This window comes from Tachypleus tridentatus, chromosome 2, assembly GCF_004210375.1.
Source record: "Tachypleus tridentatus isolate NWPU-2018 chromosome 2, ASM421037v1, whole genome shotgun sequence".
Classification (NCBI taxonomy): Eukaryota; Metazoa; Arthropoda; class Merostomata; order Xiphosura; family Limulidae; genus Tachypleus; species Tachypleus tridentatus.
The window spans coordinates 4,649,115-4,676,874 of record NC_134826.1 but is presented as its reverse complement, the minus strand read 5'-3'; the positions used below and the strand labels follow the sequence as shown (position 1 = coordinate 4,676,874).

At 32.5% G+C, this 27,760-nt stretch overlaps 1 protein-coding gene across 3 annotated transcripts; it reads right to left on the bottom strand.

Moving 5' to 3' along the window:
* Positions 1–453: 453 nt before the first annotated feature.
* On the bottom strand, positions 454–22,199 carry LOC143237443 (divergent protein kinase domain 2B-like). Of its 3 annotated transcripts, none has more exons than XM_076476708.1 (7): positions 21,970–22,199; positions 15,602–16,253; positions 14,411–14,552; positions 13,899–14,069; positions 11,955–12,087; positions 9,182–9,421; positions 454–2,452 (listed from the first exon to the last, which is right to left on the bottom strand). In XM_076476708.1, the coding sequence occupies exons 2-7, from the start codon at positions 16,186–16,188 to the stop codon at positions 2,241–2,243; spliced, it is 1,485 nt and encodes a 494-aa protein (XP_076332823.1). In that variant the 5' UTR covers positions 16,189–16,253; positions 21,970–22,199; the 3' UTR covers positions 454–2,240. The 3 variants fall into 3 exon arrangements, with proteins under 3 accessions (XP_076332823.1, XP_076332813.1, XP_076332805.1); XM_076476698.1 differs by having other exon boundaries at positions 9,182–9,418; positions 21,970–22,198; XM_076476690.1 differs by having other exon boundaries at positions 22,030–22,198.
* Between the last annotated feature and the right edge of the window lie 5,561 nt (positions 22,200–27,760).

The following is a 27,760-nucleotide window of genomic DNA, read 5'->3' as shown; positions in this document are numbered from 1 at the left end:
CAACAGGAAATTAAAAAACACTTCACATTACTGACCAATCACAACAGGAAATTAACAAACACTTCACATTACTGACCAATCACAACAGGAAATTAACAAACACTTCACATTACTGACCAATCACAACGCGTAAGAGATGCAACTATTTCTTACTGCATAAGATTTCTATGGGCGAAACACAGGAGAAAATTAAGAATATGGAGAACCAAACTGTGACTTATGGTAACCACAATACACTATATGCTGAATATGGAGAACCAAACTGTGACTTATGGTAACCACAATACAACATACGCTTTATCTTATGTGGTTTAGATGAACTACAAAATTGAACGTTTGTGTTACAGATGCCATGTGATGTCTTCCCCAGCCCTCTGGGTTCTAAACTAAGAAACTTACAGTTAAAATACTATATTAACTACGATTTGGGTTGTAAAAAACTCCCAAAGTATTGTCATAGCACCTTATAAACTTTTTATTATTCCATAAAATATGTTCTTGTATAAAGAATTTAGTTCACTGCCCCAAGAGAGCTAGAATTTTTTGTTATTGGGCTGTTTCAAGGCTTGCAATATAAAATCTCCAGTCAGAAAATGCAGAGTTAGATTAAAGTCACTGAAAAAACAGTTAAATATGAATTCATTAAATTAATTAGATTACATGGGCTGCATTAACAGATCTTAAAAAATAAAATTATAGCAAAACACGAAAAGTGTGCAAAAGTTCAGGAAATATTCGAACCTTAGCACAAATACTTGAATGCTGTAAGAGTAAAATCAGAATGATAAAACTAAAAAATGATAGATTGTAAAAAATAATCTGCTAACAATTACATTTGAACAATAAATAAAAACTGTTATACTATTATAAAATACTAAAGACACAATACATTCAAGTGGTTTGATACAGATATCTTCCCAATAACTAAGAAATATGAAGACTATAAGCATCTGTCTCTATAAACAAACTTATTGAAATTGGAAAATTAGTTAAGCTTACAGAAGCATTATAGAGCATATATATATATATATGTGTGTGTGTTTCTGATTTAAAATGACATGTTAATGAAAAACAACTATCACAGAAACTCCTTGTAAGGCAGAAATCTCTAATTTTTGTTCATAATTCCAGTTATTAGCATAACTTACCACTAATATACAACATTTTACTTTTGTTTGTTATAGAACCTTGATTCATGTAATAATTCATAAATACCAGTAGTCCTTCTGGCCTCGATACTTAATAAATTGAAAGTGCAAGTAGAAAAACATTTCCCTTAGCTTCAGATATTCTATTATAGCAGAAAACAATAGAAATTATGCTTTGTTTTCAGCTCCAATTATCATTCTCTATGATACTTTTGGCACTCAAAGTTACAACTATCAAATGTTTTTTTAAAAAAAATACTTCCGGTATTTTCACAGGAGAGTTGTACAAAATTTACCATTGTTTTAAATACACATCTTTAAAAAAACAATTACCTATATCAGAACTACGATGTGTACCCACACATATATGTATGTACATATTCAAGTCCCTAAAACAAACCAATCTCTCTATTCCAGGTAACTGTTTTGTCATTACAGAAGAACCACAGTTACAAGTTACCACAACTGTACAACGTGGTGAAGACTAAAACACTGACAAAGTTTTCAAATGTCATATAAAACATGTGCACTGCAGTAAACTTTTCCAGTTAACGAAACTTTGTTATTGGCGATGTTATTTTCAGAACAGCATAAATAAAATAATGAGACATTTAAACTGTGTCCTAAACCTATAGATTCTCCAACATAACAGCATCAAAGTTAAAATAACACAGCAAACAGCACTCATTCATCTACACGTCAAGCACAGAAAATTCTGAATAAACATTACAGAGCAAATCAGAGAATGAAACCAAAACACAAAATTTAGATATTGGTTAAAGATTAGAGACAAAAGGTGGAATGTGTTCACGACTTTTGAATCCAGATTTGAACCAAAACCAGTTGCTTTACGCAACACCTGTGAAGAGAAAAGAAACATGAAGAGAATACAATTAGCTCCCAAAGGAGCAAGCTTTAATCTCACAATGGTAAGAAGAGAGGTATTCTTACCACAACTACACAACATGTGTCAAGCTTGCAGAAAGCACAACAAGTTTATCTGAACAGAGTGGACACAGCAACTTAGGTGACCTAGAAATCCTTTCAGTAACACAGTTAAAAGTAAGACCCAAGTATTCCACTCATTCACTTTCAGTAGTTCTCACTTTCTTTGTCATTATTATCTTCTTCATAACCATCATCATTTTCATGTTCTAAATCATTATAAGAAAGGTAATTCTCCAGTATATCTTGTAGGTCTTCCACAGCCTGGTTCCTTCCTCCAGCTGACGTCTCCTGAACACACTCTCGTAGAACCTCTTCAATATTTTCCTTATCTTTCTCAGGAGGTGAATGAAGAAGACCTATAAGATATGAACTGTATAAGTCAAGAATCTGTCTGGTGGTGGTGGTCATTGCTGAAGAAATTAGCCAAGATGTAAAGGAAAAAAAAACAAACTACAAAGTAAGTACAAAAAGATCCTTTTTAAACATTCACATAGCAAATACAAATAATCTATACTTTTAGAAATCTGTCCCATCTATCTATTACAATTAAAAGTACCTGTCCCTAGTAATGGTACAGATTTAAATTAATCCATCAATTTAAATTATTTCATAGGGATGAAAGTGGTTAACTGTTTCACTCGCAGCCAAAGCTCTGAGCTACTTATATCACTCGCTACCAAAACTCTGAGCTACTTATATAACTTGTGGCCCAAGCTCTGAGCTACTTACATCACTCGTGGCCAAAGCTCTGAGCTACTTACATCACTCGTGGCCAAAGCTCTGAGCTACTTATATCACTTGCTGCCAAAGCTCTGAGCTACTTATATTGCTCGCTGCCAAAGCTCTGAGCTACTTATATTGCTCGCTGCCAAAGCTCTGAGCTACTTATATCGCTCGCTGCCAAAGCTCTGAGCTACTTATATCACTCGTGGCCAAAGCTCTGAGCTACTTATATCGCTCGTGGCCAAAGCTCTGAGCTACTTATATCGCTCACTGCCAAAGCTCTGAGCTACTTATATCACTCGTGGCCAAAGCTCTGAGCTAGTTATATCACTCGCTACTAAAAGTAATTGTGGAGCAATTCTACAAGCCTTTCAACAATAACATACCACACAATTCTACAAGCCTTTCAACAATAACATACCACACAATTCTACAAGCCTTTCAACAATAACATACCACACAATTCTACAAGCCTTTCAACAATAGCATACCACACAATTCTACAAGCCTTTCAACAATAGCATACCACACAATTCTACAAGCCTTTCAACAATAACATACCACACAATTCTACAAGCCTTCCAACAATAACATACCACACAATTCTACAAGCCTTTCAACAATAGCATACCACACAATTCTACAAGCCTTTCAACAATAACATACCACACAATTCTACAAGCCTTCCAACAATAACATACCACACAATTCTACAAGCCTTTCAACAATAACATACCACAAATCTGTATCAAATTTTGAAATGTGAATTATAGTGTAATTAATTTCTAACAATTTTCCTGTTTGCAAAATAAAATTTAGCATCTATATTACTTATTTCTAATCTCTCTCAATCTAACAAGTAAAAGTTAATCTTCATCCGTGTATGGAGCTTTTCTAATGGGAGACAGATGAATGCGCAAACAAACATCTTAGTCAGCCTAAAAAAATGCAATATTTCATGTCCTGGAAGCCTGCATAATCTTGTGTTAACTTTTCCAAACCACAGGGATTACAGTGTTGGACTGGGAACACGTGATTGCAGGAATCCAGCATTTATAAGTAGCAAATGCTTCAAAAGTGGCACATTCTGGACTCAGTGGCATGCCTGACATTATGACCTGTCATGTGTTTAAAAGCAGCACATTCTCGACTCAGTGGCATGCCTGACATTTTAACTTGTCATGTGTTTAAAAGCAGCACATTCTGGACTCAGTGGCATGCCTGACATTTTGACCTGTTATGTGTTCAAAAGCAGCACATTCTGGACTCAGTGGCATGCCTGACATTTTGACCTGTCATGTGAATATTATCGCAAGTAGGCTTTTACTTAACTAAACAAATCTCTCTCACAAACAATACACCTGGGTTCAATAAATTCACTTGTGACCAATCAGAGAGCTACTACCATGGAACCCTACTAAGTTCTAAACAAGGCTAAAACATTTGTCTATCACTTTACCATAACTTCCCTCCATGGCAAGCAACAGAGATGTTAGTCACTCCAATCACAGCCAAGTATACAACAATTTTTTTGTATAAAGGCTCATTATTGTAAGCCTACATATAAAGTAAATGCAGGACACTTGTAGTATACAACCTACATCACTGAGAAGTTAAAAAACAATAACACAATATTTCTATAATAATATCACCAAAGGAAACCTTCAAACAAATACTTCCTATTTTAATATGAATGTTCATGACATTCTGGTTTCAGTACAACTAGTGTTCCACAACAAAGTAGATAACTCAAGACCTCACTTACTAATTCATACAGGTTGGCAAACTCAGACAGAGAAAGAAAGTGAAAGACAGTTCTTGAACCACTCAATATCCAAGTTTACTAACCTACCATAGCAAGAAGACAAATGCTCGATTTCACTAATAAATTTAGACCAAAGATAAAACCAGCACAGGTGAATTCTGTTGCAATGACAACTATATAAACAGTACAGATAAGAATGCAGGGCAAAGTATTCACAGATAAAGAGAAGGGGGGTCCTGCCAATAGAATTTTCAGAAGAAATGACAGAAACAAAAAGGAACCCTCAGCAGTCATGGCACTTGAAATTCTTATAGGCAGGATTTGTCTATGAGATTTTTTTTTCCTGTTTTATTAACCATGTTTTTGTGCACCAGTAATATCAAGTGTGTGCATACATGAACTGACTTCATTACTCTGATCAGGATCTCTACCAATCTACTCTCAACCTGAAATAATATTAGACAAGATTACAATAAATTAATCGATGAGACTTTGGGCACAGTTAAATATATTAATCAATGAGACCTTGGACACAGTTAAATATATTAATCAATGAGACCTTGGGCACAGTTAAATATATTAATCAATGAGAACTTGGACACAGTTAAATATATTAATCAATGAGACCTTGGGCACAGTTAAATACATTAATCAATGAGACCTTGCACACAGTTAAATACATTAATCAATGAGACCTTGGACACAGTTAAATACACTAATCAATGAGACCTTGGACACAGTTAAATACACTAATCAATGAGACCTTGGACACAGTTAAATACATTAATCAATGAGACCTTGAACACAGTTAAATACAGTAATCAATGAGACCTTGGACACAGTTAAATATATTAATCAATGAGACCTTGGACACAGTTAAATATATTAATCAATGAGACCTTGGGCACAGTTAAATATATTAATCAATGAGACTTTGGACACAGTTAAATATATTAATCAATGAGTCTTTGGAGACAGTTAAATATATTAATCAATGAGACCTTGGACACAGTTAAATATATTAATCAATGAGACCTTGGGCACAGTTAAATACATTAATCAATGAGACCTTGGACACAGTTAAATACATTAATCAATGAGACCTTGGACACAGTTAAATACATTAATCAATGAGACCTTGAGCACAGTTAAATATATTAATCAATGAGACCTTGGACACAGTTAAATATATTAATCAATGAGACCTTGGACACAGTTAAATATATTAATCAATGAGAACTTGGACACAGTTAAATATATTAATCAATGAGACCTTGGACACAGTTAAATATATTAATCAATGAGACCTTGGGCACAGTTAAATATATTAATCAATGAGACCTTGGGCACAGTTAAATATGTTAATCAATGAGACCTTGGGCACAGTTAAATATATTAATCAATGAGACCTTGGACACAGTTAAATACATTAATCAATGAGACCTTGGACACAGTTAAATATATCAATCAATGAGACCTTGGACACAGTTAAATATATTAATCAATGAGACCTTGGACACAGTTAAATATATTAATCAAAGAGTTTGGCCTCCTGGGTCCAAATCTGTAATTAGATCTCAAATTGGTCAAGAGATGACAGAGCTATGAGCTAAAAAAACTTGGAGCCATTCTGTGAGTGGTTATACCATGACTAAACATAGCTAATTAGCTCAACTTTTCAAATCCTGTCATTTCTGATTCAGGTTGCTATAGTTTCAGGGTCAATACATTTAAATGTCACCCAAACTAAAAGATACTATGATGATATCAGCAGGCAAACCAATTCGTGAGAAGGGAGATGCAGTTGTTGAGACGATGATAGAAGTTCATGAAGATGTAAAGACAACATGAGGACATTGTCGGAGGAGTCATTAGGTACTTTAAAGGTTTGAGGCTTGGGGCCATAGGCATGGTAATTTTAGTGCATCAGTATAACATCAATCATAGCTTTCTGTTTGGTTTTTCAAGACACCCACTGGATATTTGATGCACTTTCTAATAGAAACAGGGCAAGAGACCCATGTGCCAGCACCTAGCAATACCTCTAGTTGTGACTGCATGAGCACAAAGCTATACAACAGACTATTTACACTATGGTGAAATGAATCCTAAATTTTAGCAATGGAAGTTAATAAACCTACAACTGACTTCTTTGGGAAACATACTGCCAAAGCAAAGACTTTAATTATGATGTATATTTCCTTGCTGAAATTATTAGATGTATATGGATATGGCTCTAAGTGATTTGAATGCTGGGTACCAGTCCAAGAAGACTAACACAAAGTTAATGAGTTTGATAAGTGAATCAACAAATGATAGTTTTAAAACTATAGAGAATTTATATACACACATACACACACATGTACGTTGAAAGCTCTTATACTTGGGTCAGTGGTGAAATCATTGTGTTTGCCAAGACTACTGAAGACAATCCAAAAACACGTACTTCAGAGATGCCAATTATTTCAAATGACTGATCATAATGATTGTAGATAGAGCCCTAGGCCTGACCAATGTCTCTAAGCTGTTTATTATTATATTATTATTATAACTATTATTATTTATTACTGCTATAGATTGCTCATTTATGACTGTGTTTTGTGTATTTAATAAATTTAAAAAAATTCTTAATCGGCTACAACTAGGGGTAAATTATGAGCAATGACGAAATACGTGAACATCACTTTTGTATTTATGATTTCATATTCTGAATTCTTACTCATAAATGTCGGTATCCGCATCATTTTTGTCTTCCCCTCAGCCTTTTGTTGGTGAGATGCCGATTTTGTGTGTCTGGAACAATGGTTTATCCCGCCACGTGCCACAGAATAATCGATGTGACAAACTGTACAAAACATGACTGTCACTGACTTTTGATGCAATAACCGGATATTTTGCACTATACTCTTTCCTAAATTTTTGATTCACAGTTTTAGTCCTTTTAGATTTGCCAGAAACAAGACAATCTGGTGAACGAGGCCTCTTTTTTTCCATCTTGTGAACGATCGCATTGGTGTTTCTATGCCTCTTAGAAAACGAGAAATACCCATCTATGCGAGAGCTGATTGGCTGACAAGCACTGATGACGTAACTATGGATTCCCCACATATCCAGTATGGAGAAGCACAGCACTCAAACTATTGGTAGACATCAGAGCTACAAATGTTTTTTATTATTTCAAACACAAACATGATTATCGCAAGTAGCCATTTGGACTATGTCTTTTATTTATTATCAAAATTTATTTGTATCTGACAAGAAATTTTCTTTTCACCCCTTTCAAGCCCTGGGGGGAACAAGTTCATGGAGTTATTGTTGAGATTTAAGGACCACTGAGGTGTACATTATAAAAACAATTAGTATAGGAACAAAATGTTGCTGGAGTCCAGCTAAAGTGAGAAAGTCCTTAACTGACAACTATTTTACTGAGTAACATATCAGTTAGCATTACACACACAACAAGCATCAGTGAATGCAACATGAGGTGTGATGAGCTAAAACAGATCCAATGTACTTTGGACAGATAAGAATGAAACAGTATCATGAGGTAAGGTGGTTTGTGTCTATGATGCTCTTGGGTTATCTACTGGCACTGGAAACATTAGTCCAGTGTACCATCTACTGGCACTGGAAACATTAGTCCAGAGTACCATCTACTGACACTGTAAACATTAGTCCAGAGTACCATCTACTGACACTGTAAACATTAGTCCAGAGTACCATCTACTGGCACTGGAAACATTAGTCCAGAGTACCATCTACTGGCATTGGAAACATTAGTCCAGAGTACCATCTACTGGCATTGAAAACATTAGTCCAGAGTACCATCTACTGACATTGTAAACATTAGTCCAGAGTACCATCTACTGGCATTGGAAACATTAGTCCAGAGTACCATCTACTGGTATTGGAAACATTAGTCCAGAGTACCATCTACTGGCATTGGAAACATTAGTCCAGAGTACCATCTACTGGCATTGGAAACATTAGTCCAGAGTACCATCTACTGGCATTGGAAACATTAGTCCAGAGTACCATCTACTGGTATTGGAAACATTAGCCCAAAGTACCATCTACTGGCATTGGAAACATTAGTCCAGAGTACCAATAGAGCTTCTACAAAAGATGCCAAAGCTAAAGTTATTAAACACTTAGTTCTGACCTACATTTTGATGGATTTGATCCCTCTGACTACAAGTCTAAAACAAGGATACTGATAATAGATTTATATTGTGACTCCCACTGACAACCCCCCCAAGCTACTTCTTTGCCCCCTTAAAAACCAATAAAACACACATTCTAGAAATGCCATTGGTTGTCCCAGTGTAATGGTTCTAGAGATTGATGTAACTCCTGTATTAATGCCCCAGATTTGGACTGTTCATGGAGTCTTTGTTTCTGAACAACTTACAAACAAGATTCCCCACAGAAATCTTTACCATAGACAACTGCAGCAGAGGTATATCTCTTGTGCCTAATAATGACTTCCTGTTAAGTTATACTTGATTACTTCTTTGAGTAAATGGGAGATTGGACCAGTTATTAACACTGAAGCAGCTCAAGAAAAATAAAAACTTTGGTTTTAACATTCACTCACCAGAGTATCTAGATTTCTGTTGGTCTTTGTTTTTCTCGTAATTCAATAAACCCTCCATCTTGTGCTCCTCAAGGTCTGAAAGAATCTCTTTACATACAATAGCATACATCAACTGTCCATAGTGTCTCAGCTGAGAACAGACATCAGTAACATTCGGGCTTGTCAAGATGTCACTAGTAAACTTCTGGAAGCAAATTTCATTGCATAATCGCTCATTGGTCCCTGAAACCAGGTCCTCTGCTAAAAAAAACAGTTTGAGTTTATCTGTTTCTATAAAGTTAAAACGAATATTAAGTTTCTGTGTATTAAATTTTTATACTTTAATTTGTTTCCTCGGAAATAAATTAAGTTGCTTTTCAACTAGATTAATGCCCAGAAGTAAAATTTCTACCAGTTTCTGGATAATACAAGCCTCCATTTTCATGTATTTCTCATATTTTAAGTTCTACCAGTTTTTGGGTAACACAAGCCTACATTTTGATGTATTTCTCAAATTTTAAGTTCTATCAGTTTTTGGGTAATACAAGCCTCCATTTTGATGTATTTCTCATATTTTAAGTTCTACCAGGTTCTGGGTAATACGAGCCTACATTTTGATGTATTTCTCATATTCTAAGTTCTACCAGTTTTTGGGTAATACAAGCCTACATTTTGATGTATTTATCATATTTTAAGATCTACCAGTTTTTGGGTAATACGAGCCTCCATTTTGATGTATTTCTCATATTTTAAGTTCTACCAGGTTTTGGGTAATACGAGCCTACATTTTGATGTATTTCTCGTATTCTAAGTTCTACCAGTTTTTGGGTAATACAAGCCTACATTTTGATGTATTTATCATATTTTAAGTTCTACCAGTTTTTGGGTAACACAAACCTACATTTTGATGTATTTCTCATATTTTAAGTTCTACCAGTTTCCGGGTAATACAAGCCTACATTTTGATGTATTTCTTATATTTTAAGTTCTAACAGTTTTTGGGTAATACAAGCCTACATTTTGATGTATTTCTCATATTTTAAGTTCTACCAGTTTTTAAGTAACACAAGACTACATTTTCATGTATTTCTCATATCTTAAGTTCTACCAGGTTCTGGGTAATACGAGCCTACATTTTGATGTATTTCTCATATTCTAAGTTCTACCAGTTTTTGGGTAATACAAGCCTACATTTTCATGTATTTTTCATATTTTAAGTTCTACCAGTTTTTGAGTAAAACAAGCCTACATTTTGATGTATTTCTCATATTTTAAGTTCTACCAGTTTCTGAGTAACACAAGCCTACATTTTGATGTATTTCTCATATTTTAAGTTCTACCAGTTTTTGGGTAATACAAGCCTACATTTTGATGTATTCTCATATTTTAAGTTCTACCAGTTTTTGGGTAATACAAACCTACATTTTGATGTATTTCTCATGTTTTAAGTTCTACCAGTTTTTGGGTAATACAAGCCTCCATTTTGATGTATTTCTCATATTTAAAGTTCTACCAGTTTTTGGGTAATACGAGCCTACATTTTGATGTATTTTTCATATTTTAAGTTCTACCAGTTTTTGGTTAATACAAACCTACATTTTGATGTATTTCTCATATTTTAAGTTCTACCAGTTTTTGGGTAACACGAGCCTACATTTTGAGGTATTTCTCATATTTTAAGTTCTACCAGTTTTTGGGTAATACAAACCTACATTTTGATGTATTTCTCACATTTTATGTTCTACCAGTTTTTGGGTAATACAAGCCTACATTTTGATGTATTTCTCATATTTTAAGTTCTACCAGTTTTTGGGTGACACAAACCTACATTTTATGTATTTCTCATATTTTAAGTTCTACCAGTTTTTGGGTGATACAAACCTACATTTATGTATTTCATATTTTAAGTTCTACCAGTTTTTGGGTAATACAAGCCTACATTTTGATGTATTTCTCACATTTTAAGTTCTACCAGTTTTTGGGTAATACAAACCTACATTTTGATGTATTTCTCATATTTTAAGTTCTACCAGTTTTTGGGTAATACAAACCTACATTTTGATGTATTTCTCATATTTTAAGTTCTACCAGTTTTTGGGTAATACAAGCCTACATTTTGATGTATTTCTCATATTTTAAGTTCTACCAGTTTTTGGGTAATACAAACGTATATTTTGATATATTTCTCATATTTTATGTTCTACCAGTTTTTGGGTAATACAAGCCTACATTTTGATGTATTTCTCATATTTTAAGTTCTACCAGTTTTTGGGTAATACAAGCCTACATTTTGATGTATTTCTCATATTTTAAGTTCTACCAGTTTTTGGGTAATACAAACCTACATTTTGATGTATTTCTCATATTTTAAGTTCTACCAGTTTTTGGGTAATACAAACCTACAATTTGATGTATTTCTCATATTTTAAGTTCTACCAGTTTTTGGGTGATACAAGCCTATATTTTGATGTATTTATCATATTTTAAGCATTAATATTCACATTCAAATTATTTATTAAAAACATTTTTTTATTTTAATTATTTGTTCATTTGAGCTGAGAAAAAACTTTGGATGTAAGAACTTTAAAAACTGTAGTTATGGAAAATATTTAGCAAATTTTTACAGATGTTTCCCTTTATTAAAAATTCAATATGATTTATATCCCTAATTCTCACAAAAACATACAATAAAAGTGCTTAGTATTATCCTTAATGAACAAAACAGATGTTATAATATTTTATAAATGTATATGAATACAGTTTCTATCCAGTATTAAAATAAAAAAGTACTTACTTGGGGGAAAGAGAGTTTTGTCAATAATTGTCACATCCTGTAGGTCTGTGAGTAAAATCTCCCCTTCCTTGGTAACTGATAAACTGTTATATGAGAACTCTGTATATAGAAAATACCAATTGGGGTCTTCATTCTATACAGGAAAATATATTTTTTGTCTATAATGCAGACTGTTCTCCAATTATGACATAACAATAAAAACGGATGGCAACATAACATGAACAAACAGATCTGAAAGTATCTTGATATTCTAGGGTATTTTCAACCTTTCCGTTTTTGTTGTTGTTGTGTAAATAGAACAAACTTGTAAACAACAGGATGATAAATAAAGATGGAAAGAAAGTTTTGATGAATGAATTTTATCCCAACAAAGCTGTAAGATGTTAATAATATATTCTATAGATACAGATCTACTTTAGTTGCATTAAAAGAAATTAACTAGGATTCCAAAAGGGTTTGTGAGCTGATTCAAAACGTGTGAAATGATTACAATTTAAACAAGACATAAGCTTAAGAATAAAAAACACAAAAATCAATATTTTTTAGAAAGATAAAATGTTTATTACTATTTACATGAGACAAGTTTCAGCAACACAGTTACCAACATTAGGATTAAAATCTAAGTAAATATTTCTGCTCATAGATCTGCTTGTTTGTATTGTGTTTATATTTGTACAAAGAAAAATTGAATAAAACAAGTTGCTACACGAACAAATTGTTAGATCTGATTTTATAGTGTATTTCCTTGTTACATAAATATACGATAATATCCTTGTCTTTTTGTTTCTCTTTTACATTTTGAAAAACAAGAACAATAAACCACAGCCAAATCAGAAATAGTCAGATACAATATACAGAACAGCAGATCAGTCACACAGTGAAATGGACTGATTAAACATGCATTGTTGAAATAAAATACAATTCTTTAAAAAAATATATTTTCGCTATTAAAAAATTTTTCACCTTCAAGAAAAATAATTCTACAACATAACATAAATACAAATAAAACAAAATAAAGCAGTGCAAGACCTTTTGAAACCCAGAAGTAACAAAACCAACTCGTTCGTCTTTTCTGATATAAACAGTTTTTATATGGTTCCTTGCACTGGGTGTTGCACTGTTAAAAAAAATATATTTACTACATATGATGTAACATGAACCAAACGTAATGAAAGTTAAAAAACAAGTAAGATTTCACAATTAATAGGTTAATTTGTTAGATAACAAACAGAGGAAAAATTATGAGAAAAAGAAAGTCAGAATACATTTACAGAAATATGAAAAAAATATGTGCACACCCAGGAACAAAAAATTAAAATTACCATGGTAAAAGTTTAGGTTTATAAACATGAGAGAACTGTAGTTAAAAATATGACAATGCTTGAAGGTCACTTCAAAATAACTACATTACAGCTGACAAACAGTCTTGACACTTTAAAATGAAGTAGATAAAGTTCACTGTTCACTGGTTTACAATCTGTGTGTAAAAATAACACTTCCTATGTTCACGGCCACAATAAACAACCCTTTCTGCTACTCTATGTTACACTTGGAAGTTACTTCTAACTCACAATTATTGAAATAAAGCTACAATACACATTAAAAACTCAAGTTTACCAAAACCTTTCTGGCTACATACCTCTTTGTTAGTCAGTAAATGTTTATCATACATGAAACATACCTTTTCAACAATAAAAAATAAACATAAAACAGGTAAAAAACAAAAAGGAAACCTAACAGAAACTATATAAATCTTTAAGTGGAAGTATTCTAACAAATTCTACAAAATATAACTTATAACCCTCTGTTTACTTTTTATATTACTGTTACTGAATGATACCTATTACATTACTTATTACTGTTACCAAATGATACCTATTACATTACCTAACACTTCACATAATGAAATTATTTTCAAGCTTGTAACTACTTTACTAAACACACCTGGAAATCGTCTACCAGTTGCAGTATCTGAGATGCAAGTCCAGCGCGCTCCTCAAACGATTCCTGAAGGTGATCCTTGAGAGGGGTCACACCACCTTCCCAAACAGCCAGCCTTCCACAGGTTCCTTGGTAATTAGGAAGAGGAAAATTGGTGTTTACAGTATCCTGGAACTAAAGAATGTATCTATTAATATTTATATGCCAAACTTACACATTTAAATATATCATTCACCATGAAAAACACTACTGAATGTAAAACATTGTTTGAAGAAGGTTCTAACCAGCTGTTTTCTTCATCATCATCAGTTCTAGAAAAACCTTGATAAATGACAATTAACAACAGAAGGAAAACAAAAACAAACAGTAATGTAGGTTTGAAAGTTTTAGCAATAAGATACAATGTTTTGAAACACTTTGAAGTAAAAACATTCAAATAGGTCTTTCTTAACAAAAAAAGTGAACACATACATAAATGTACAATATATTATGTAATCAAACAATAGTGTCCACACCTTTAATAGAACATAGCTTGGATGTAACAATAAACCTGTCATCAACTCAGCTTGTTCTTCTTCATTTAATTGGCCATCTCCATCACCATCAAATGCTGCTTTCAACTCATCCACAAGTTTGTTAGTAGCACAGATAGGTAAGCTGAAAGGTAAAAAACACATCTGACATCTTCCAACTTACAAAATGTCTCTTCCTCATCACTGGTGCAGAAACAGCTTTTGTTCAAACTAGTCAGGTGTAACCTGAGAGTGTATTTATAACAAAATTTCTTCTAATTTGGTAATTCATATTTATATCACTTTAGTATCTTCAACTACATTTCAAACTAAATATTAGTATTTGTTTCAAACAAGTACAATCATGTTAAATTGATGTGTATTAATTTACTCTCAGTTTAATGACAATCTGCTTCTATGATTAACAAGAAACAATAATAGTTACATAAACGTATTCAATATGTTTTACTGCCATGAACGTCTGGTTAAATATACCATTTAACAAAACACACAGTGAAATATAATATAAGTAGTAATTGTCATGAGGCAAAATAAAGTTTTGTGCACAACAGTTGGATAACAAAGGGGGGGGGCTTTCAAATAAAACCCTGATTTAAAAATAGAGATACAAGTTCTTATTAGATTGTAAAATGGTTGTTATGTTACAAACAAAGACTCATGTAATTTGTTAAAAACACCAGTAGACTTAACACATTGTATTTTATAATGATTATATATGACACACACAATAAGTGTACAAAACTGCATAAATTTCCTGAAAAATTTACTTTGTATTCCTTGGATAATTTTAACAGGACACTAGTGGTTATAATACTCAAAACCACCATGCATTGGTTAATATATAAAAACTTAAATATATTCTTCAATCTTATATATAACAAAACAGCATATATTTGAACAGCAGAAACTCTATGTTTTTAAAAGATTAATTTCAAATTTTTAACCATAACATAAACATTCCATTTGTTATGGATGAAACTAATAACACACACCTTGTTTCAATGTCTATACTACATCTAAACAAATACATATTCTACAATGTATTATGATTTGATTTTATTAACAGTGTGAGTGTGGAAACAATAAATTGTTTTGTATGGCAGTACATACTTTCTTTGTGTCATATTAATGGAATAATACTAGTATAATTTGTATGTTTAGGAACTGACTTACACAACTTCACTCTTTGACTTATCCAATACTTTGTGCAAGTTCCTTAGCCCATCAGCCGTCATAAGTTGGTTGGATGCAAGATAACTCGCTCTAATACCTGTAGAAACATCACAGGGAAAACCCTTACTAGCATTATTACAGATGAACTGATCAAATCTGTTCCATGAAGAGTCAGCAGCTGAAGACACAATAACCTTGTCATTTTTGTTTAAGACTGCTTCTCTCCAACTAAGATTATGTGATTCAGTTTTTGAATTTTTATAAAGCTCAAGGGCACCAGATTCGAGGTCAGTGCACAGATCTCTACCGAAACAAGCTGGACACGTGTGAAGATGGACGTCTTCTCTGGGTACTTTATACATATTTTGGTTATCTTGAATCTGGCTCTCAGGATCTATTTCTACTACATCTTGACTCTCAGACTTCTGGTGAACTGTTTGTGTGTTCTTGGAAAACTTCCATTTCTGCTTTCTGTTGTCCAAAAGATATAAGCTACAGTATAAACCTAAGCCAAGAATAGCAGCCAGAACTAACTTTTTGTACCACTGTCGGAACAGCATCTTAGCAAAGTGTTTCAAAGTTTGCATAACAAGTTGATAATATGACTGTGATAGCCTTCTTCAGACTGCCTTCTATAAAACTCTGAACCACACTAAAATGAGACAAAAACCAACAAGAACTGTTAACCTGGACTTAACAATGTACAGTGGTTGTTTAACTCATACAAGAAAATAAGCCCTCCAGAACCATCAGTTTCTCCATCAAAACATTTAACACAAAACACATTTTTATACACTGTTTTAAACATTACAAGATGTCTCACAGTTGTACAATTTATAAGAAACAAGTACATTGTCCACTTTAAAAGGCAAATTCAGATACTTATGGTCTCTTGGAAGTAGTTTTACTTACCAAATTTACTGTTTTATAAACAATAAATATCTCAGAGTATCACTGAGAACTATTTCAACCATTTTCTTGTCTGGAAGTAAACTGTGGATCTATAAATGTACCAGACATACATGCAGAATTTATTTCTTAAAGCCCATAACATGGTAATATACAAGTCCTAGTTCTTCAGTCTTTACTTCTTAAAGCCCATAACATGGTAAACTACAAGTCCTAGTTTTTCAGTCTTTACTTCTTAAAGCCCATAACATGGTAATCTACAAGTCCTAGTTCTTCAGTCTTTACTTCTTAAAGGCCATAACATGGTAATATACAAGTCCTAGTTCTTCAGTCTTTACTTCTTAAAGCCCATAACATGGTAATCTACAAGTCCTAGTTCTTCAGTTTTTACTTCTTAAAGCCCATAACATGGTAATCTACAAGTCCTAGTTCTTCAGTCTTTACTTCTTAAAGCCCATAACATGGTAATCTACAAGTCCTAGTTCTTCAGTCTTTACTTCTTAAAGCCAATCAGTTTTTCAAACCTAAATCTTGTCCAAGATTAGAAGTAAAAGGTTATGTCTCTCTATTACTGAATTTCTTTAAAACTATATATTCATATATATAAAAATATATATTCATTTGAGTTTCCCTTATTTCATAAACCACACATGAAGTCTGAAAGTTTTATTTGTATTTGCAATCATCATTGCAAAGTTCAAAGTGTTCTGAGATGGACCCTAGAACTGGATCAATTGTTTCTATTTGGGCCAAACAAGCACACAAAGCATCAAAAAATGTCTTAGTGACCTCATCTAAGTTACTTTTTTATTAAATTCTATGTTGTTTTTTGTAAATCTGAGGGAACTTACAACGAATGAGGCACCTTAGGTACTATGTATCATTGGTGATCCTTGGACAGAACAGGTAACAATCGCTAATTTAGCAGTTAAAGCTAGTCAACACGACCACTCTTACCAATAAATAATGATATTGGGCATCACATTATAATGTTCCCACAGCTATAGGGATAATTATGTCCAGCAATGAAGATTAAAATCCTTGATTTACAGACTGTGTATTGAGCACTCTAACCATTAGACCCCCAATTCTCTGTCACTTTCTCAATAACCTAACAAACACATCCCGATGCATCTATCTTACGAATTAACAAATCACTGGAACTTTTTGCAGTGGAATAATTCTTCCATACTGGGATTAAAGAACAGAATTTGTTGGCACAGCAAAAGGTGAAATATTTATGAGATGTTTCATAGGACTTGTTTTGGTAACACACTAATAATCACCACCATTAATTTATAGACCTGTATGTAGTTCATCCTAATTTATTATCAGCCCTGACGATGGCAACTGTGTCATCAAAACTGGTCAACTGATATACGCAATAAAACTTTCACCAATCCTAGTGTCATTGTATAATTTTTATAAATTTTAATCCAGTGGTACAACATGTCTGTAAATAAATAAATAATGATTCTTCAACATGTTGATATCCAGTACACTTCCTCATAGATTTAGGATAATGTTCTAAATAAGATTAAATATTTACTGCATCTTTAAATACTTTTTAAAATTCATTATGTTTTACTACATTTAGATATTCCAATCAGAAGTTATTTTAAACTTGTTAATGTTTTCACACAGTATTCCATACAAACTACTCAGGTGTAATTAATTTTATGATCATTATATATTCAACCTATTAATTCCATTTCAAGCTTTGCTACACACTCAACCATATCGTTGATGTGGCAAGTTCAAGAATTTTTTCATGTTATTGTTATACAAGAGCTGAATGTTGTTACCAACCTGTGTTAATTATCACACATGTGATGAACATAGTATAAAAATGTTAACTGAAAGATCAAATTCCTACTTTTGTTTTTGGTCAGAGAAATACAAAACAATACAGACTGAACTGGTACTTTGGCCTTAATATGTTTTCTTTAGAAGAAAGTTCACTGGACTGTACAAGTTTTATTGTTATATTTGATTTGTGATAATGAAAACCCACTTGAAGTAATGTATTCTCGAGATGGCTAGTATGGGTATTAGCACTTTAATTAAAATACAGTACAGAATGTTTTGACCTTCTTAGGTCATCTTCAAGTTAACCTCAGAAGGTCGAAACATTGTTCTGGACTTTATTTTAATTAAAGTCCTAATATCCCTACCAGCAGTCTCAAGAATACATTGTTACACTTAGTTTGATATTAATTTAACAGAATTATATCTTATATTCTATATCACCATAAACAAAATTTGATGTTTTCTCAATGAATAGTTGAATATGTCTCTGGTCTTATTACACAGCACATATAAAAACTGAAAAGGTTTAATTTTTGGTTTAATATATTGGCTGATTAAACAGTATAACATCACCAGAGAGAAATGCTGCCCAATAAGCTAAACAACCTACAAGCAAAACTACTTAAAATAATTGTGCTGAATATAATTTTAAGCAAGTCAGCATAAAACATTATCAAAAAAACACTTTTCTCTTTAATATACAGTAATTATTTTATGTCTAATGTTTGACACAATTAACTTTTAATCTCAGACATTGAAAAATACAATAACAACTATTCACTTTAAATAAGAAAAATGTAAATTACTGGATTGTTACTTGAGCAAATTTTTACTGCAAAGTACGACGTTTGGTAAACTGATTCTGTAAAATTTCAACATTTACTACTGTCCAAAAAGAAAGAACATACCAAGTACCATAATGTTTAGAGAAAATTATGACAATACCTTACATTCTAACTATTCAGCTGTAGATTTTAAAAACTGAAGAGCACTTCAGATGACTGTTTGTAGGTACCCCCCTACATGAAATGTAATGTATTAACACTACTGTTTCTATTAGAAGGGAAAGTCTTGCCTTACAAATGTTTTGATATTATTTGAAAAGGACTAGGGAACAGATATAAATTTTGGCAAGGTAGGAGTCACCTTCAGCTAAAATAGTTTTATTTTTCTAACAGATTGGTGGCCTTTGGATGTCATAGAAGTAGTAAATTTAAACGTGTTTAAGAAAAATCTTGATATGTGTATGAATAATAAGGGCTGTTTTTAAGTTTAGTGTTTAAAGTATATTTACAGTGTGAAACAACCAAGATGTACCAACAGGTCCCATGTTGTCCCAAGAACCCATCATGATCAGAAAGTATTGGAATGTTACTGTTAACATAATGTTTGGGTACAAATTTCTAATTTATGGACAATACACTATTAATGTAATAATACTGAAATATTAATTCCTGTCCACAGTTTTACTGGTGAGAGCACAATCCTAAGAAAGTGAACTATATAGAATAGAGTCTAATCCTACAAGATCTAAGTATATGATAGTATATATTGTCCATAAATTAGAAATTTATTAAAACCATTGAATTCTTGAATATTTCTAGCCGTACAGATGATGTTAACGTATTACAGAATGACTTGAAACAATTGGCCAGTTGTACCAATATGTTAAATACCCAATAGTTGTAGATACTGCACAGGTATTGACATGTTTATTATAAATGGGAATCCACTTGCTAATAACATGAATAAAGAAAATGACCTTGTAACATTGACGGACAAGTCACTTTAGTCATGACTGCAATGACTATTGCTAGTACAGATGTTAGGGAGAATTTTACAGGTCAAAAGAAGTGATTGTATATGATTCTCTAACTAGGCTTCGCTTGGAATACTATATACAGTTTTGGTATTCTTACCTAAAACATGAAATTATTAGAAATTATACAGAGAAATACTACAAGTTTTGGGCCATCACTCTCACAATGAACCCATGAAATCAAAGTGTAGCTTCTATGTGTGTGTGCAGTAAAGGAATTTAAACATCAGTTTTACAGCCTGGGATAATAATTACATTCAGTTACTAGAACAACTTCACAGAGAACAAATTACCTTACACTACGAGAATGCTGAGATCTATTTTATCTTGAGGAAAGGTCTTACAAAGTTTACAATGTTATACAGTAGACTGATACAATGATGTGAAAAGCTTCTATTTTTTCTACATTCTGAAAACAACAATCTGATGGTAATAGTGTCATGCCAATGGACCACAACCCTACACCACTCAAATACTTTCAATCCTAAATTCATCCATGTATAAACACTGGATTAAATATGTTGAAAATACTTACAAATGTGGGCTACCATAAGTAAAAACAACAGTAGAAATTCAGTGATATGAAAAGTAAAAATTAACGCACTTGTTATTATGTATAATTATCATAATGAAATGACCACCGATAGTGATAAGACAGTGCCAATTAAAACAGCAATAATACCAACAACATTAAACAGTTTAAACTACAGGCCAGGAAGTCCAAACTAAAGCACCTTGCAAAAATAGTGTCATGTTCACCCTAAATAAATCAGTGTTTTTCAAATGTAGTAAGACATTATCACACAAATATTTTACAATATATGAAAACCAATATTTATTATAACTGCAAGCTATTAACTAGTACATCTACAACCATGCTGTACACAGTTCACACCTTGGTAAATATATTCAAAATGTGATGAATCATTAATTTGTTCTAACACTTTTTACCCACCAGTTTTGTAATTATTCTTCTGTGATAGTCTTCTCTGATAAAGACAACAGTAAATTAAACTACAATATGAGAAGTCATTATGCCTACAATTCTCATCATGAAATTCTTTTAAGTTGATCTACACTTATATGATGGTATTCTTCTCTACTATCAGCTCAAGACAACTAATGTCATCTTGTGACAAATCATGTGATATGTTAGGATTAATAAGGAAAATTATATCAAACTACTCACATTGGTGGCAGTAACTGTTACCAACTGTATGAAATACCAAATCAATGAATTTTATCATTATTTTTCTGTCAGTGATAATAGCCATCATATTACTAACCCACCATTGATAACAAAAGTACTTTTTCTGTTTCTCTTGCAACAAACAACAAATACTTGCTGTACGAAACTTCTGGGTTAGAAAAAACATGGTTATGATATAGAAAAAGACCAGTTTCATTTTTTCTAACACTGTTACTGAGTAACAGCCATCCATTAGCTAACAGAATGAGTTGCCAATAGCAGTAGTCAAGACTGGCAATTTATTGTTTCGTATGTTTAACTTCAAACTTAAGAACAATATGAGAATCGATGATTTCTTAATAAGTATTAATAAAAAAAGGCGAGTTTAAAGTTCTATATTTCCCAAATACGAATGTGCAAAGACAGCTATGAAACTGAAAGACCAAATGTTCTTTTGCCGTCCGTATGTCACACTATATAGATTTATTAATTTTGGCCTATTTTCGTATTATTACTTGAACTTATATTATAATTAAGTTATAACACCAAACTCCAAACTCGCATCAAATTTTTAACTACTTAGGCTTAGTACTAGTACTACTATCATACTATGTTAATTGAAAAATAACATATTTCGCTTACTTTAATTTGCGCACGTAGTACTAATATTTTATAAAATGCACAAATGTTTCAGTAAATTACTTCAATTAGTTTCATTTCTTCATTATGGATAATAAAAAAATAGCTTTTGCCACGATGTTGAACACCCCTAAAACTAGGCTTAAATTAGTACGATATACTACACTTTTATCATTCAGTTTTACAATCCATTTGCAGTTTGCCAGTTATGGAATAAACAAATCTATATTGTTTGTTGACCGGTTTAAACTAGCCAGCGAAATATTAAGCGCCCTCCGACGAGAATGAAATAAACTAAGCTACAATAAACAATAAATTTAATCTTGTCACAAATTTTCATATGCCAGCATTTTATGATTGTTTGTAGCTTTGGAATATCTGGGTTGTGCTTATCACGGCTACAGAAATCGGTTATAAGGCTACATACTCGCTGCTGAACCACTGGAAGCATGTGAGAAGTTAATACTCTCTTTAATTATTTAACAGTCACTTAACAAAAAAGTTACTATATTATAACAAATATAAAAATGCATACATATATAAAAGAATCATATTTACGAGACTTTCTGAAATCTTTGTTAATCACTAGGCAATTTAGTATTTAACTTGCCTAGACTTTAAATGCAAGGATTTTTTATTCCGTCCCACTGCTCAGAAACGTATTTTTAACTTTTTGGCTGGGGGTGTGCTATCAGGGTAAGGTCAACTTCCATTATTCGGTTAGAAAAAGTAGCCTATGCTTTTGCACTAAGTGTTGTTGGCTAACTGCCTACCCTCTTGTGTAACAGGTCAAAATTAATAAAGCTATACACAGTCTTTATTATGCCTTTAAGAGAAAACTGTAAATCAAACACGCATGTTAAATGAAATTAACTTTTATGCTTTTTATGTAGTGTCATCTAGTGTCTAATTTTATAATCAAATTGCTTTAAATTCATATATATTGGAAGAAAATTAGAATATATTCTTCTTACTATTCTAGACAAAGATTAAGATTATTCAGACACAATATAAGAGGTAATATTTCTGTTTTCTTACATTAAGAGTATTGAGTTTGAATATACCAAGTATTTGATATAATAACATATTTGTAAAAATCCTAGTATTTGTGTTTATGTAGAATATGTAATAAAAATAACTAATTAACTTTCTTCTCGTTCCTGACTCAGATTTCACACCAAAATAATTTTTGAATATATTAGAAAGAGAAGACTCAATTATTTCAAGTATGGGGTGAGAAGAATAAAAAAAAATGAAAACGAACACGAATAAAATTTTACGTAATAATGTGAAATATGTGACTAGACATTCCATATCTAATCAAAACGTTACACTAAAGTTGCGATTTGAACGCCCACAGGTGGCAAAGCATTAAAAGACCAATAGGCCTAAAAACTTCGATAACACCAGAAAACCGAAGATTTGTTTTTCTCATATTCTTCTTAATTTGTTCGCTTGAGTTCAAAAGCACAAACGTATAAAAAAGCTTTTCAGATCTATATTTTGTTTCCAACTTGTAACTGCGCAAGAGGTATTTCGTTAGACCAGAACTCGTCAGTTGGGCTTAAAAAGTTAGGCATAAAACATTACATTAGTAAAGATTCTTGCGTAATATGTCCAAAAAAGAAACTCAAAGTATTATGACGGAAGAACGAGGAACAAATCATAAATAAACTATGAAAGTTTTTTGAACTTAACTAAAAAACACATATGTAGGTGTATGGACATCAGTGAATTTTTATGACATATACATCAATTTTTTTTAATCCAGCAATTAAATATCAGATTACGTTTTGCTAATAAACATTGATAAATGGATCATTTTCAACTGTTCAAGTATATTTTCATTCGTAATATATAACTACATGAAGAAAACGTTATAAATAAAGAATAAATAGGTAAATACGTAATAGAAATTTAGTTCCAAATGTAATAAAAGAAAAAAACAGGTGATCCAGTCTTCGAGTTGAGATATTATACCTTGTTTGTTAATTTATGATAAGTAAAAGAAAATGTTTATGAAACCAGTTTCGAGACAATATTTTTCAGCCAGTAATTATTATTATACTCGAACAACCGAAACTGTGAATGCAGATGTCGCTGGTTCTTTGCGTATTTATTAACCAAAAACTATATTTTGAAATTGAACTTTATTAAATTATTTATATCTTTTGCTCATTTACCAAAAACTTTATTAAAATTAGGAAATTGTTCCTGAATCATCATTGCGAATAGATTATCGAAAACATTAATTGAAGCAAGTTATTCAAGTTCAGAAATAATTTAGAAAGAAATGAATAAGGCCTGACCAAAAGGATCCGAAAGATGTCTATAGTAATATAAACAAAGTAAAGAGCTGGATTTTAGTCAAAAGTCTAAATTGCACATGTAGTAAAGCAATATAATTTTAGGGTGTACTTACACAGATGTTGATTACAAGTCAGAAGAAGTAGTTATACTTCTATATAACATCTTAGTTAAACCTCACTTGGAACAATGTGCATAGTGTTGGCCTTTTTCTTTTTAATCCTAAAAAGAATTTTCACTTTTTGGAAAGGACTTAGGCAGGTTAAGACATCTTAATTTATCCTCTTTTGAGAGCAAAAGAATAAGAAATGATCTTATTTAAGCTTACAGGATTATCCAGGGTATCGATAAATTTTCTGATTTCTTTGTTGAACATTTTGAAGATAATAAAACAAGAGGATACGCGTTAACGATTTAGAAAAGATATGCTATACTCAAGATAGGAGAGTTTTATTTTTCCAACTGGGTGATTGATTGGCTTATGAGATAAGTTGCTGTCGGCAGTAATGGAGGCATGCACTTTAAAGAAGTTTAAGAAGAAAATCGATGATTTCCTGAAAAATAGGAGAGGGGAGAGAGGTAAGTTAAATATCTAATTTTTACAAGTGTGAGTGTGTAAGAACGTATTGTGTGTGAGTGTGTAAGGACGTATTGTGTGAGAGTGTGTAAGAACGTATGTGTGTGAGTGTATAAGGACGTATTGTGTGTGAGTGTGTAAGGACGTATGTGTGTGAGTGTATAAGGACGTATTGTGTGTGAGTGTGTAAGGACGTATGTGTGTGAGTGTGTAAGGACGTATTGTGTGTGAGTGTGTAAGGACGTATGTGTGTGAGTGTATAAGGACGTATTGTGTGTGAGTGTGTAAGGACGTATGTGTGTGAGTGTGTAAGGACGTATTGTGTGTGAGTGTGTAAGGACGTATTGTGTGTGAGTGTGTAAGGAAGTATTGTGGACTCAGATGGTTCCTTGTTGAGTTATAATAAAGATTAATATTGATTTTTTAAGTTTTAAACATCTGTGTGATAACGAGGGTATGATATACGTAAATAATGAAATTCGAAGAATGGTCAAATTCCCCATCTTCCACGTTTTTGTTCTTCTTAAAACATTTCTTTATACATCTAGCATAAGATGCGAGGTTTTCTCGTGTATATTTTTCCGGATAAACAGCTAAATCAATGTTGTTGTTTTTTTGTTAGTTTGAAAATTATTTTAATGTGAAGTAATTAATACATATGAAATAAAAACGCTGATTAATATATGCGATCAAACGTATACGTACAGTTGGTGACGAATGAACCATGACAATAATACAGAATCCCAGACTGCAAGGAATGTTTAAGTACATCCATGACAAGAAATATGAAATTAACTAGATCTCACTTCCGATGTTTCTATGACAATCATGTTGATATGAAGGTAATACTTGGTAATGCACTGTTGATCTAAACACCCACTACTATGGGTTGGGGGGCTACGAATAATTTTAAAATAACAGAGTCAGCATAAGAATCATGGTTATGTGATTTTGACACAGAAAACGACATGATTTTTTTACGTAAAATTTAATAGAGGTGTCCTTGTATATATAAAACGACAACTTATGCAAATTAGATAATATCAAACGTCTGTAGAGATACTATAAACATCTAACTTTTATAAGACAAGCTGTAATGATGTCGTCAGGCCTCACTTACAATTGTAACAATAAGGGGTACAACGCATGCGCCTGTCTCTCTGGATATTGATCTACTTTAGACAGCAGTAGTCAGAGATGTCGTTAACTTTGCTTTCACCCCTTCCCCTTACTGACTGAAAAATTCTGCAAACATCAGATGCACAAGGGTGTAGAATAAAAATGATTTGATGGACAGCAGAATAATCAATGTATGATATTTCTTATATTACAGCTGTCCAATAATATTAATATAATAACATAAAAGTTTTATGGCTATTAATTTTAAGACAATTTCTTTGATATCATTTATGTGGAGTGAATCATCAGTCTTATAAGAAAGGAAAAAAAACATATTACGACGAAAGAACACATTTGTTCCTGTCCTCAGACCAGATATTTACTACATCAAGAACTTTAGTTTGTTTCAATTCAAAAACTAAAACTTTAATTGGCTACTTAAGTTTTTACTTACGTCTCAGTGAACTTCAAATGCGTACGTAACGACATCGAAAATGTTCATAGCAAAATCTTTTTTACAGTTAATGAATTATAAAATTATTTATTGATTTTAATATCTTTACAATGTTTCTGCTACTTCTTAAAATGTATACAACTGAACAGCAATATTTTATCTGTTGTTACATTAGTTTGTTAAATAATTATTTCAAAAATTATATACTACACGTATACTAGGATAGAGCAGTTATTATATCAAAATTTTATTTGTTGTTGTTAAAAGAGCAAATCTACATGATAGATTATATGGGTAGTGCCCGCAACGGGTATCGAAACAAGAGAGGTTTAGCGCTGTTAGTGGCCTGGCATGGCCAAGCGCGTAAGGCGTGAGACTCGTAATCCGAGGGTCGCGGGTTCGCGCCCACGTCGCGCTTAAACATGCTCGCCCTCTCAGCCGTGGGGGTGTATAATGTGACGGTCAATCCCACTATTCGTTGGTAAAAGAGTAGCCCAAGAGTTGGCGGTGGGTGGTGATGACTAGCCGCCTTCCCTCTAGTCTTACACTGCAAAATTAGGGACGGCTAGCACAGATAGCCCTCGAGTAGCTTTGTGCGAAATTCCAAAACAACAGCGCTGTTAGTCCAGAGACTTGCCTTTGAGCCATTGGCTATTTTTATCAAAATAACACGTCTCGTAAAATTTCTAAAGTGTTAATTGTTTCGAGTTTTTCCTCTTTGCTATTATTAACCGGTCCCGCGATAAACAAATATTATTAACATATGTGATAACTTAGGATTATTTAGATTTTTGTTTTTGTTAATGTTCTTTCTACAGTTTGACAGCTAACAAAGACAGCCCTTGTGTATCTTTGCGCGAAATTCAAAACAAACAAACAAACTTATCGAAAAAACATTAAATATGTAAATTGAAGAATTTTAATTTAGATTTAAATATTCACAAACGCGCGGTTCTAATAAGCATGCTTTAATTGTTCTTTTTGTATAATGTATTTGTTTGTATGTTATTCAATTTCGCGCAAAGCTACACGTTGGCTATCTGCGCTAGGCGTCCCTAGTTTAGCAGAGCAAGACTAGAGGGAAGGCAGCTATTCAACACCACCCACCACCCACTCTAAGGATACCCTTTTGCAAACGAGTAGTGGGATTGATCGACACATTATAACGTCCATATGGCTGAAAGGGCGAGCATGTTTGGTGACGGGGATTCGAACCCACAACCAGCATATTGCGAGTTTAATGCTTTAACCACCTGGCCATGTATAATCTAAACATAATGCTAGTCCTGGAATTATTTTCTAATAACTGGAACTATTTGTAGTGTTTATCACAGTTG

Bases quoted from the DNA above. Each gene is read 5' to 3' on its own strand.
- LOC143237443 (XM_076476708.1), bottom strand. From the start codon at position 16,188: ATGCAAACTTTGAAACACTTTGCTAAGATGCTGTTCCGACAGTGGTAC. The intron at 9,422-11,954 runs GTAAGTACTTTT...TGTTTTTTTTAG, and splicing joins CAAAACTCTCTTTCCCCCAA to CAGAGGACCTGGTTTCAGGG. The intron at 2,453-9,181 runs GTGAGTGAATGT...CATATCTTATAG, and splicing joins ACAGAAATCTAGATACTCTG to GTCTTCTTCATTCACCTCCT.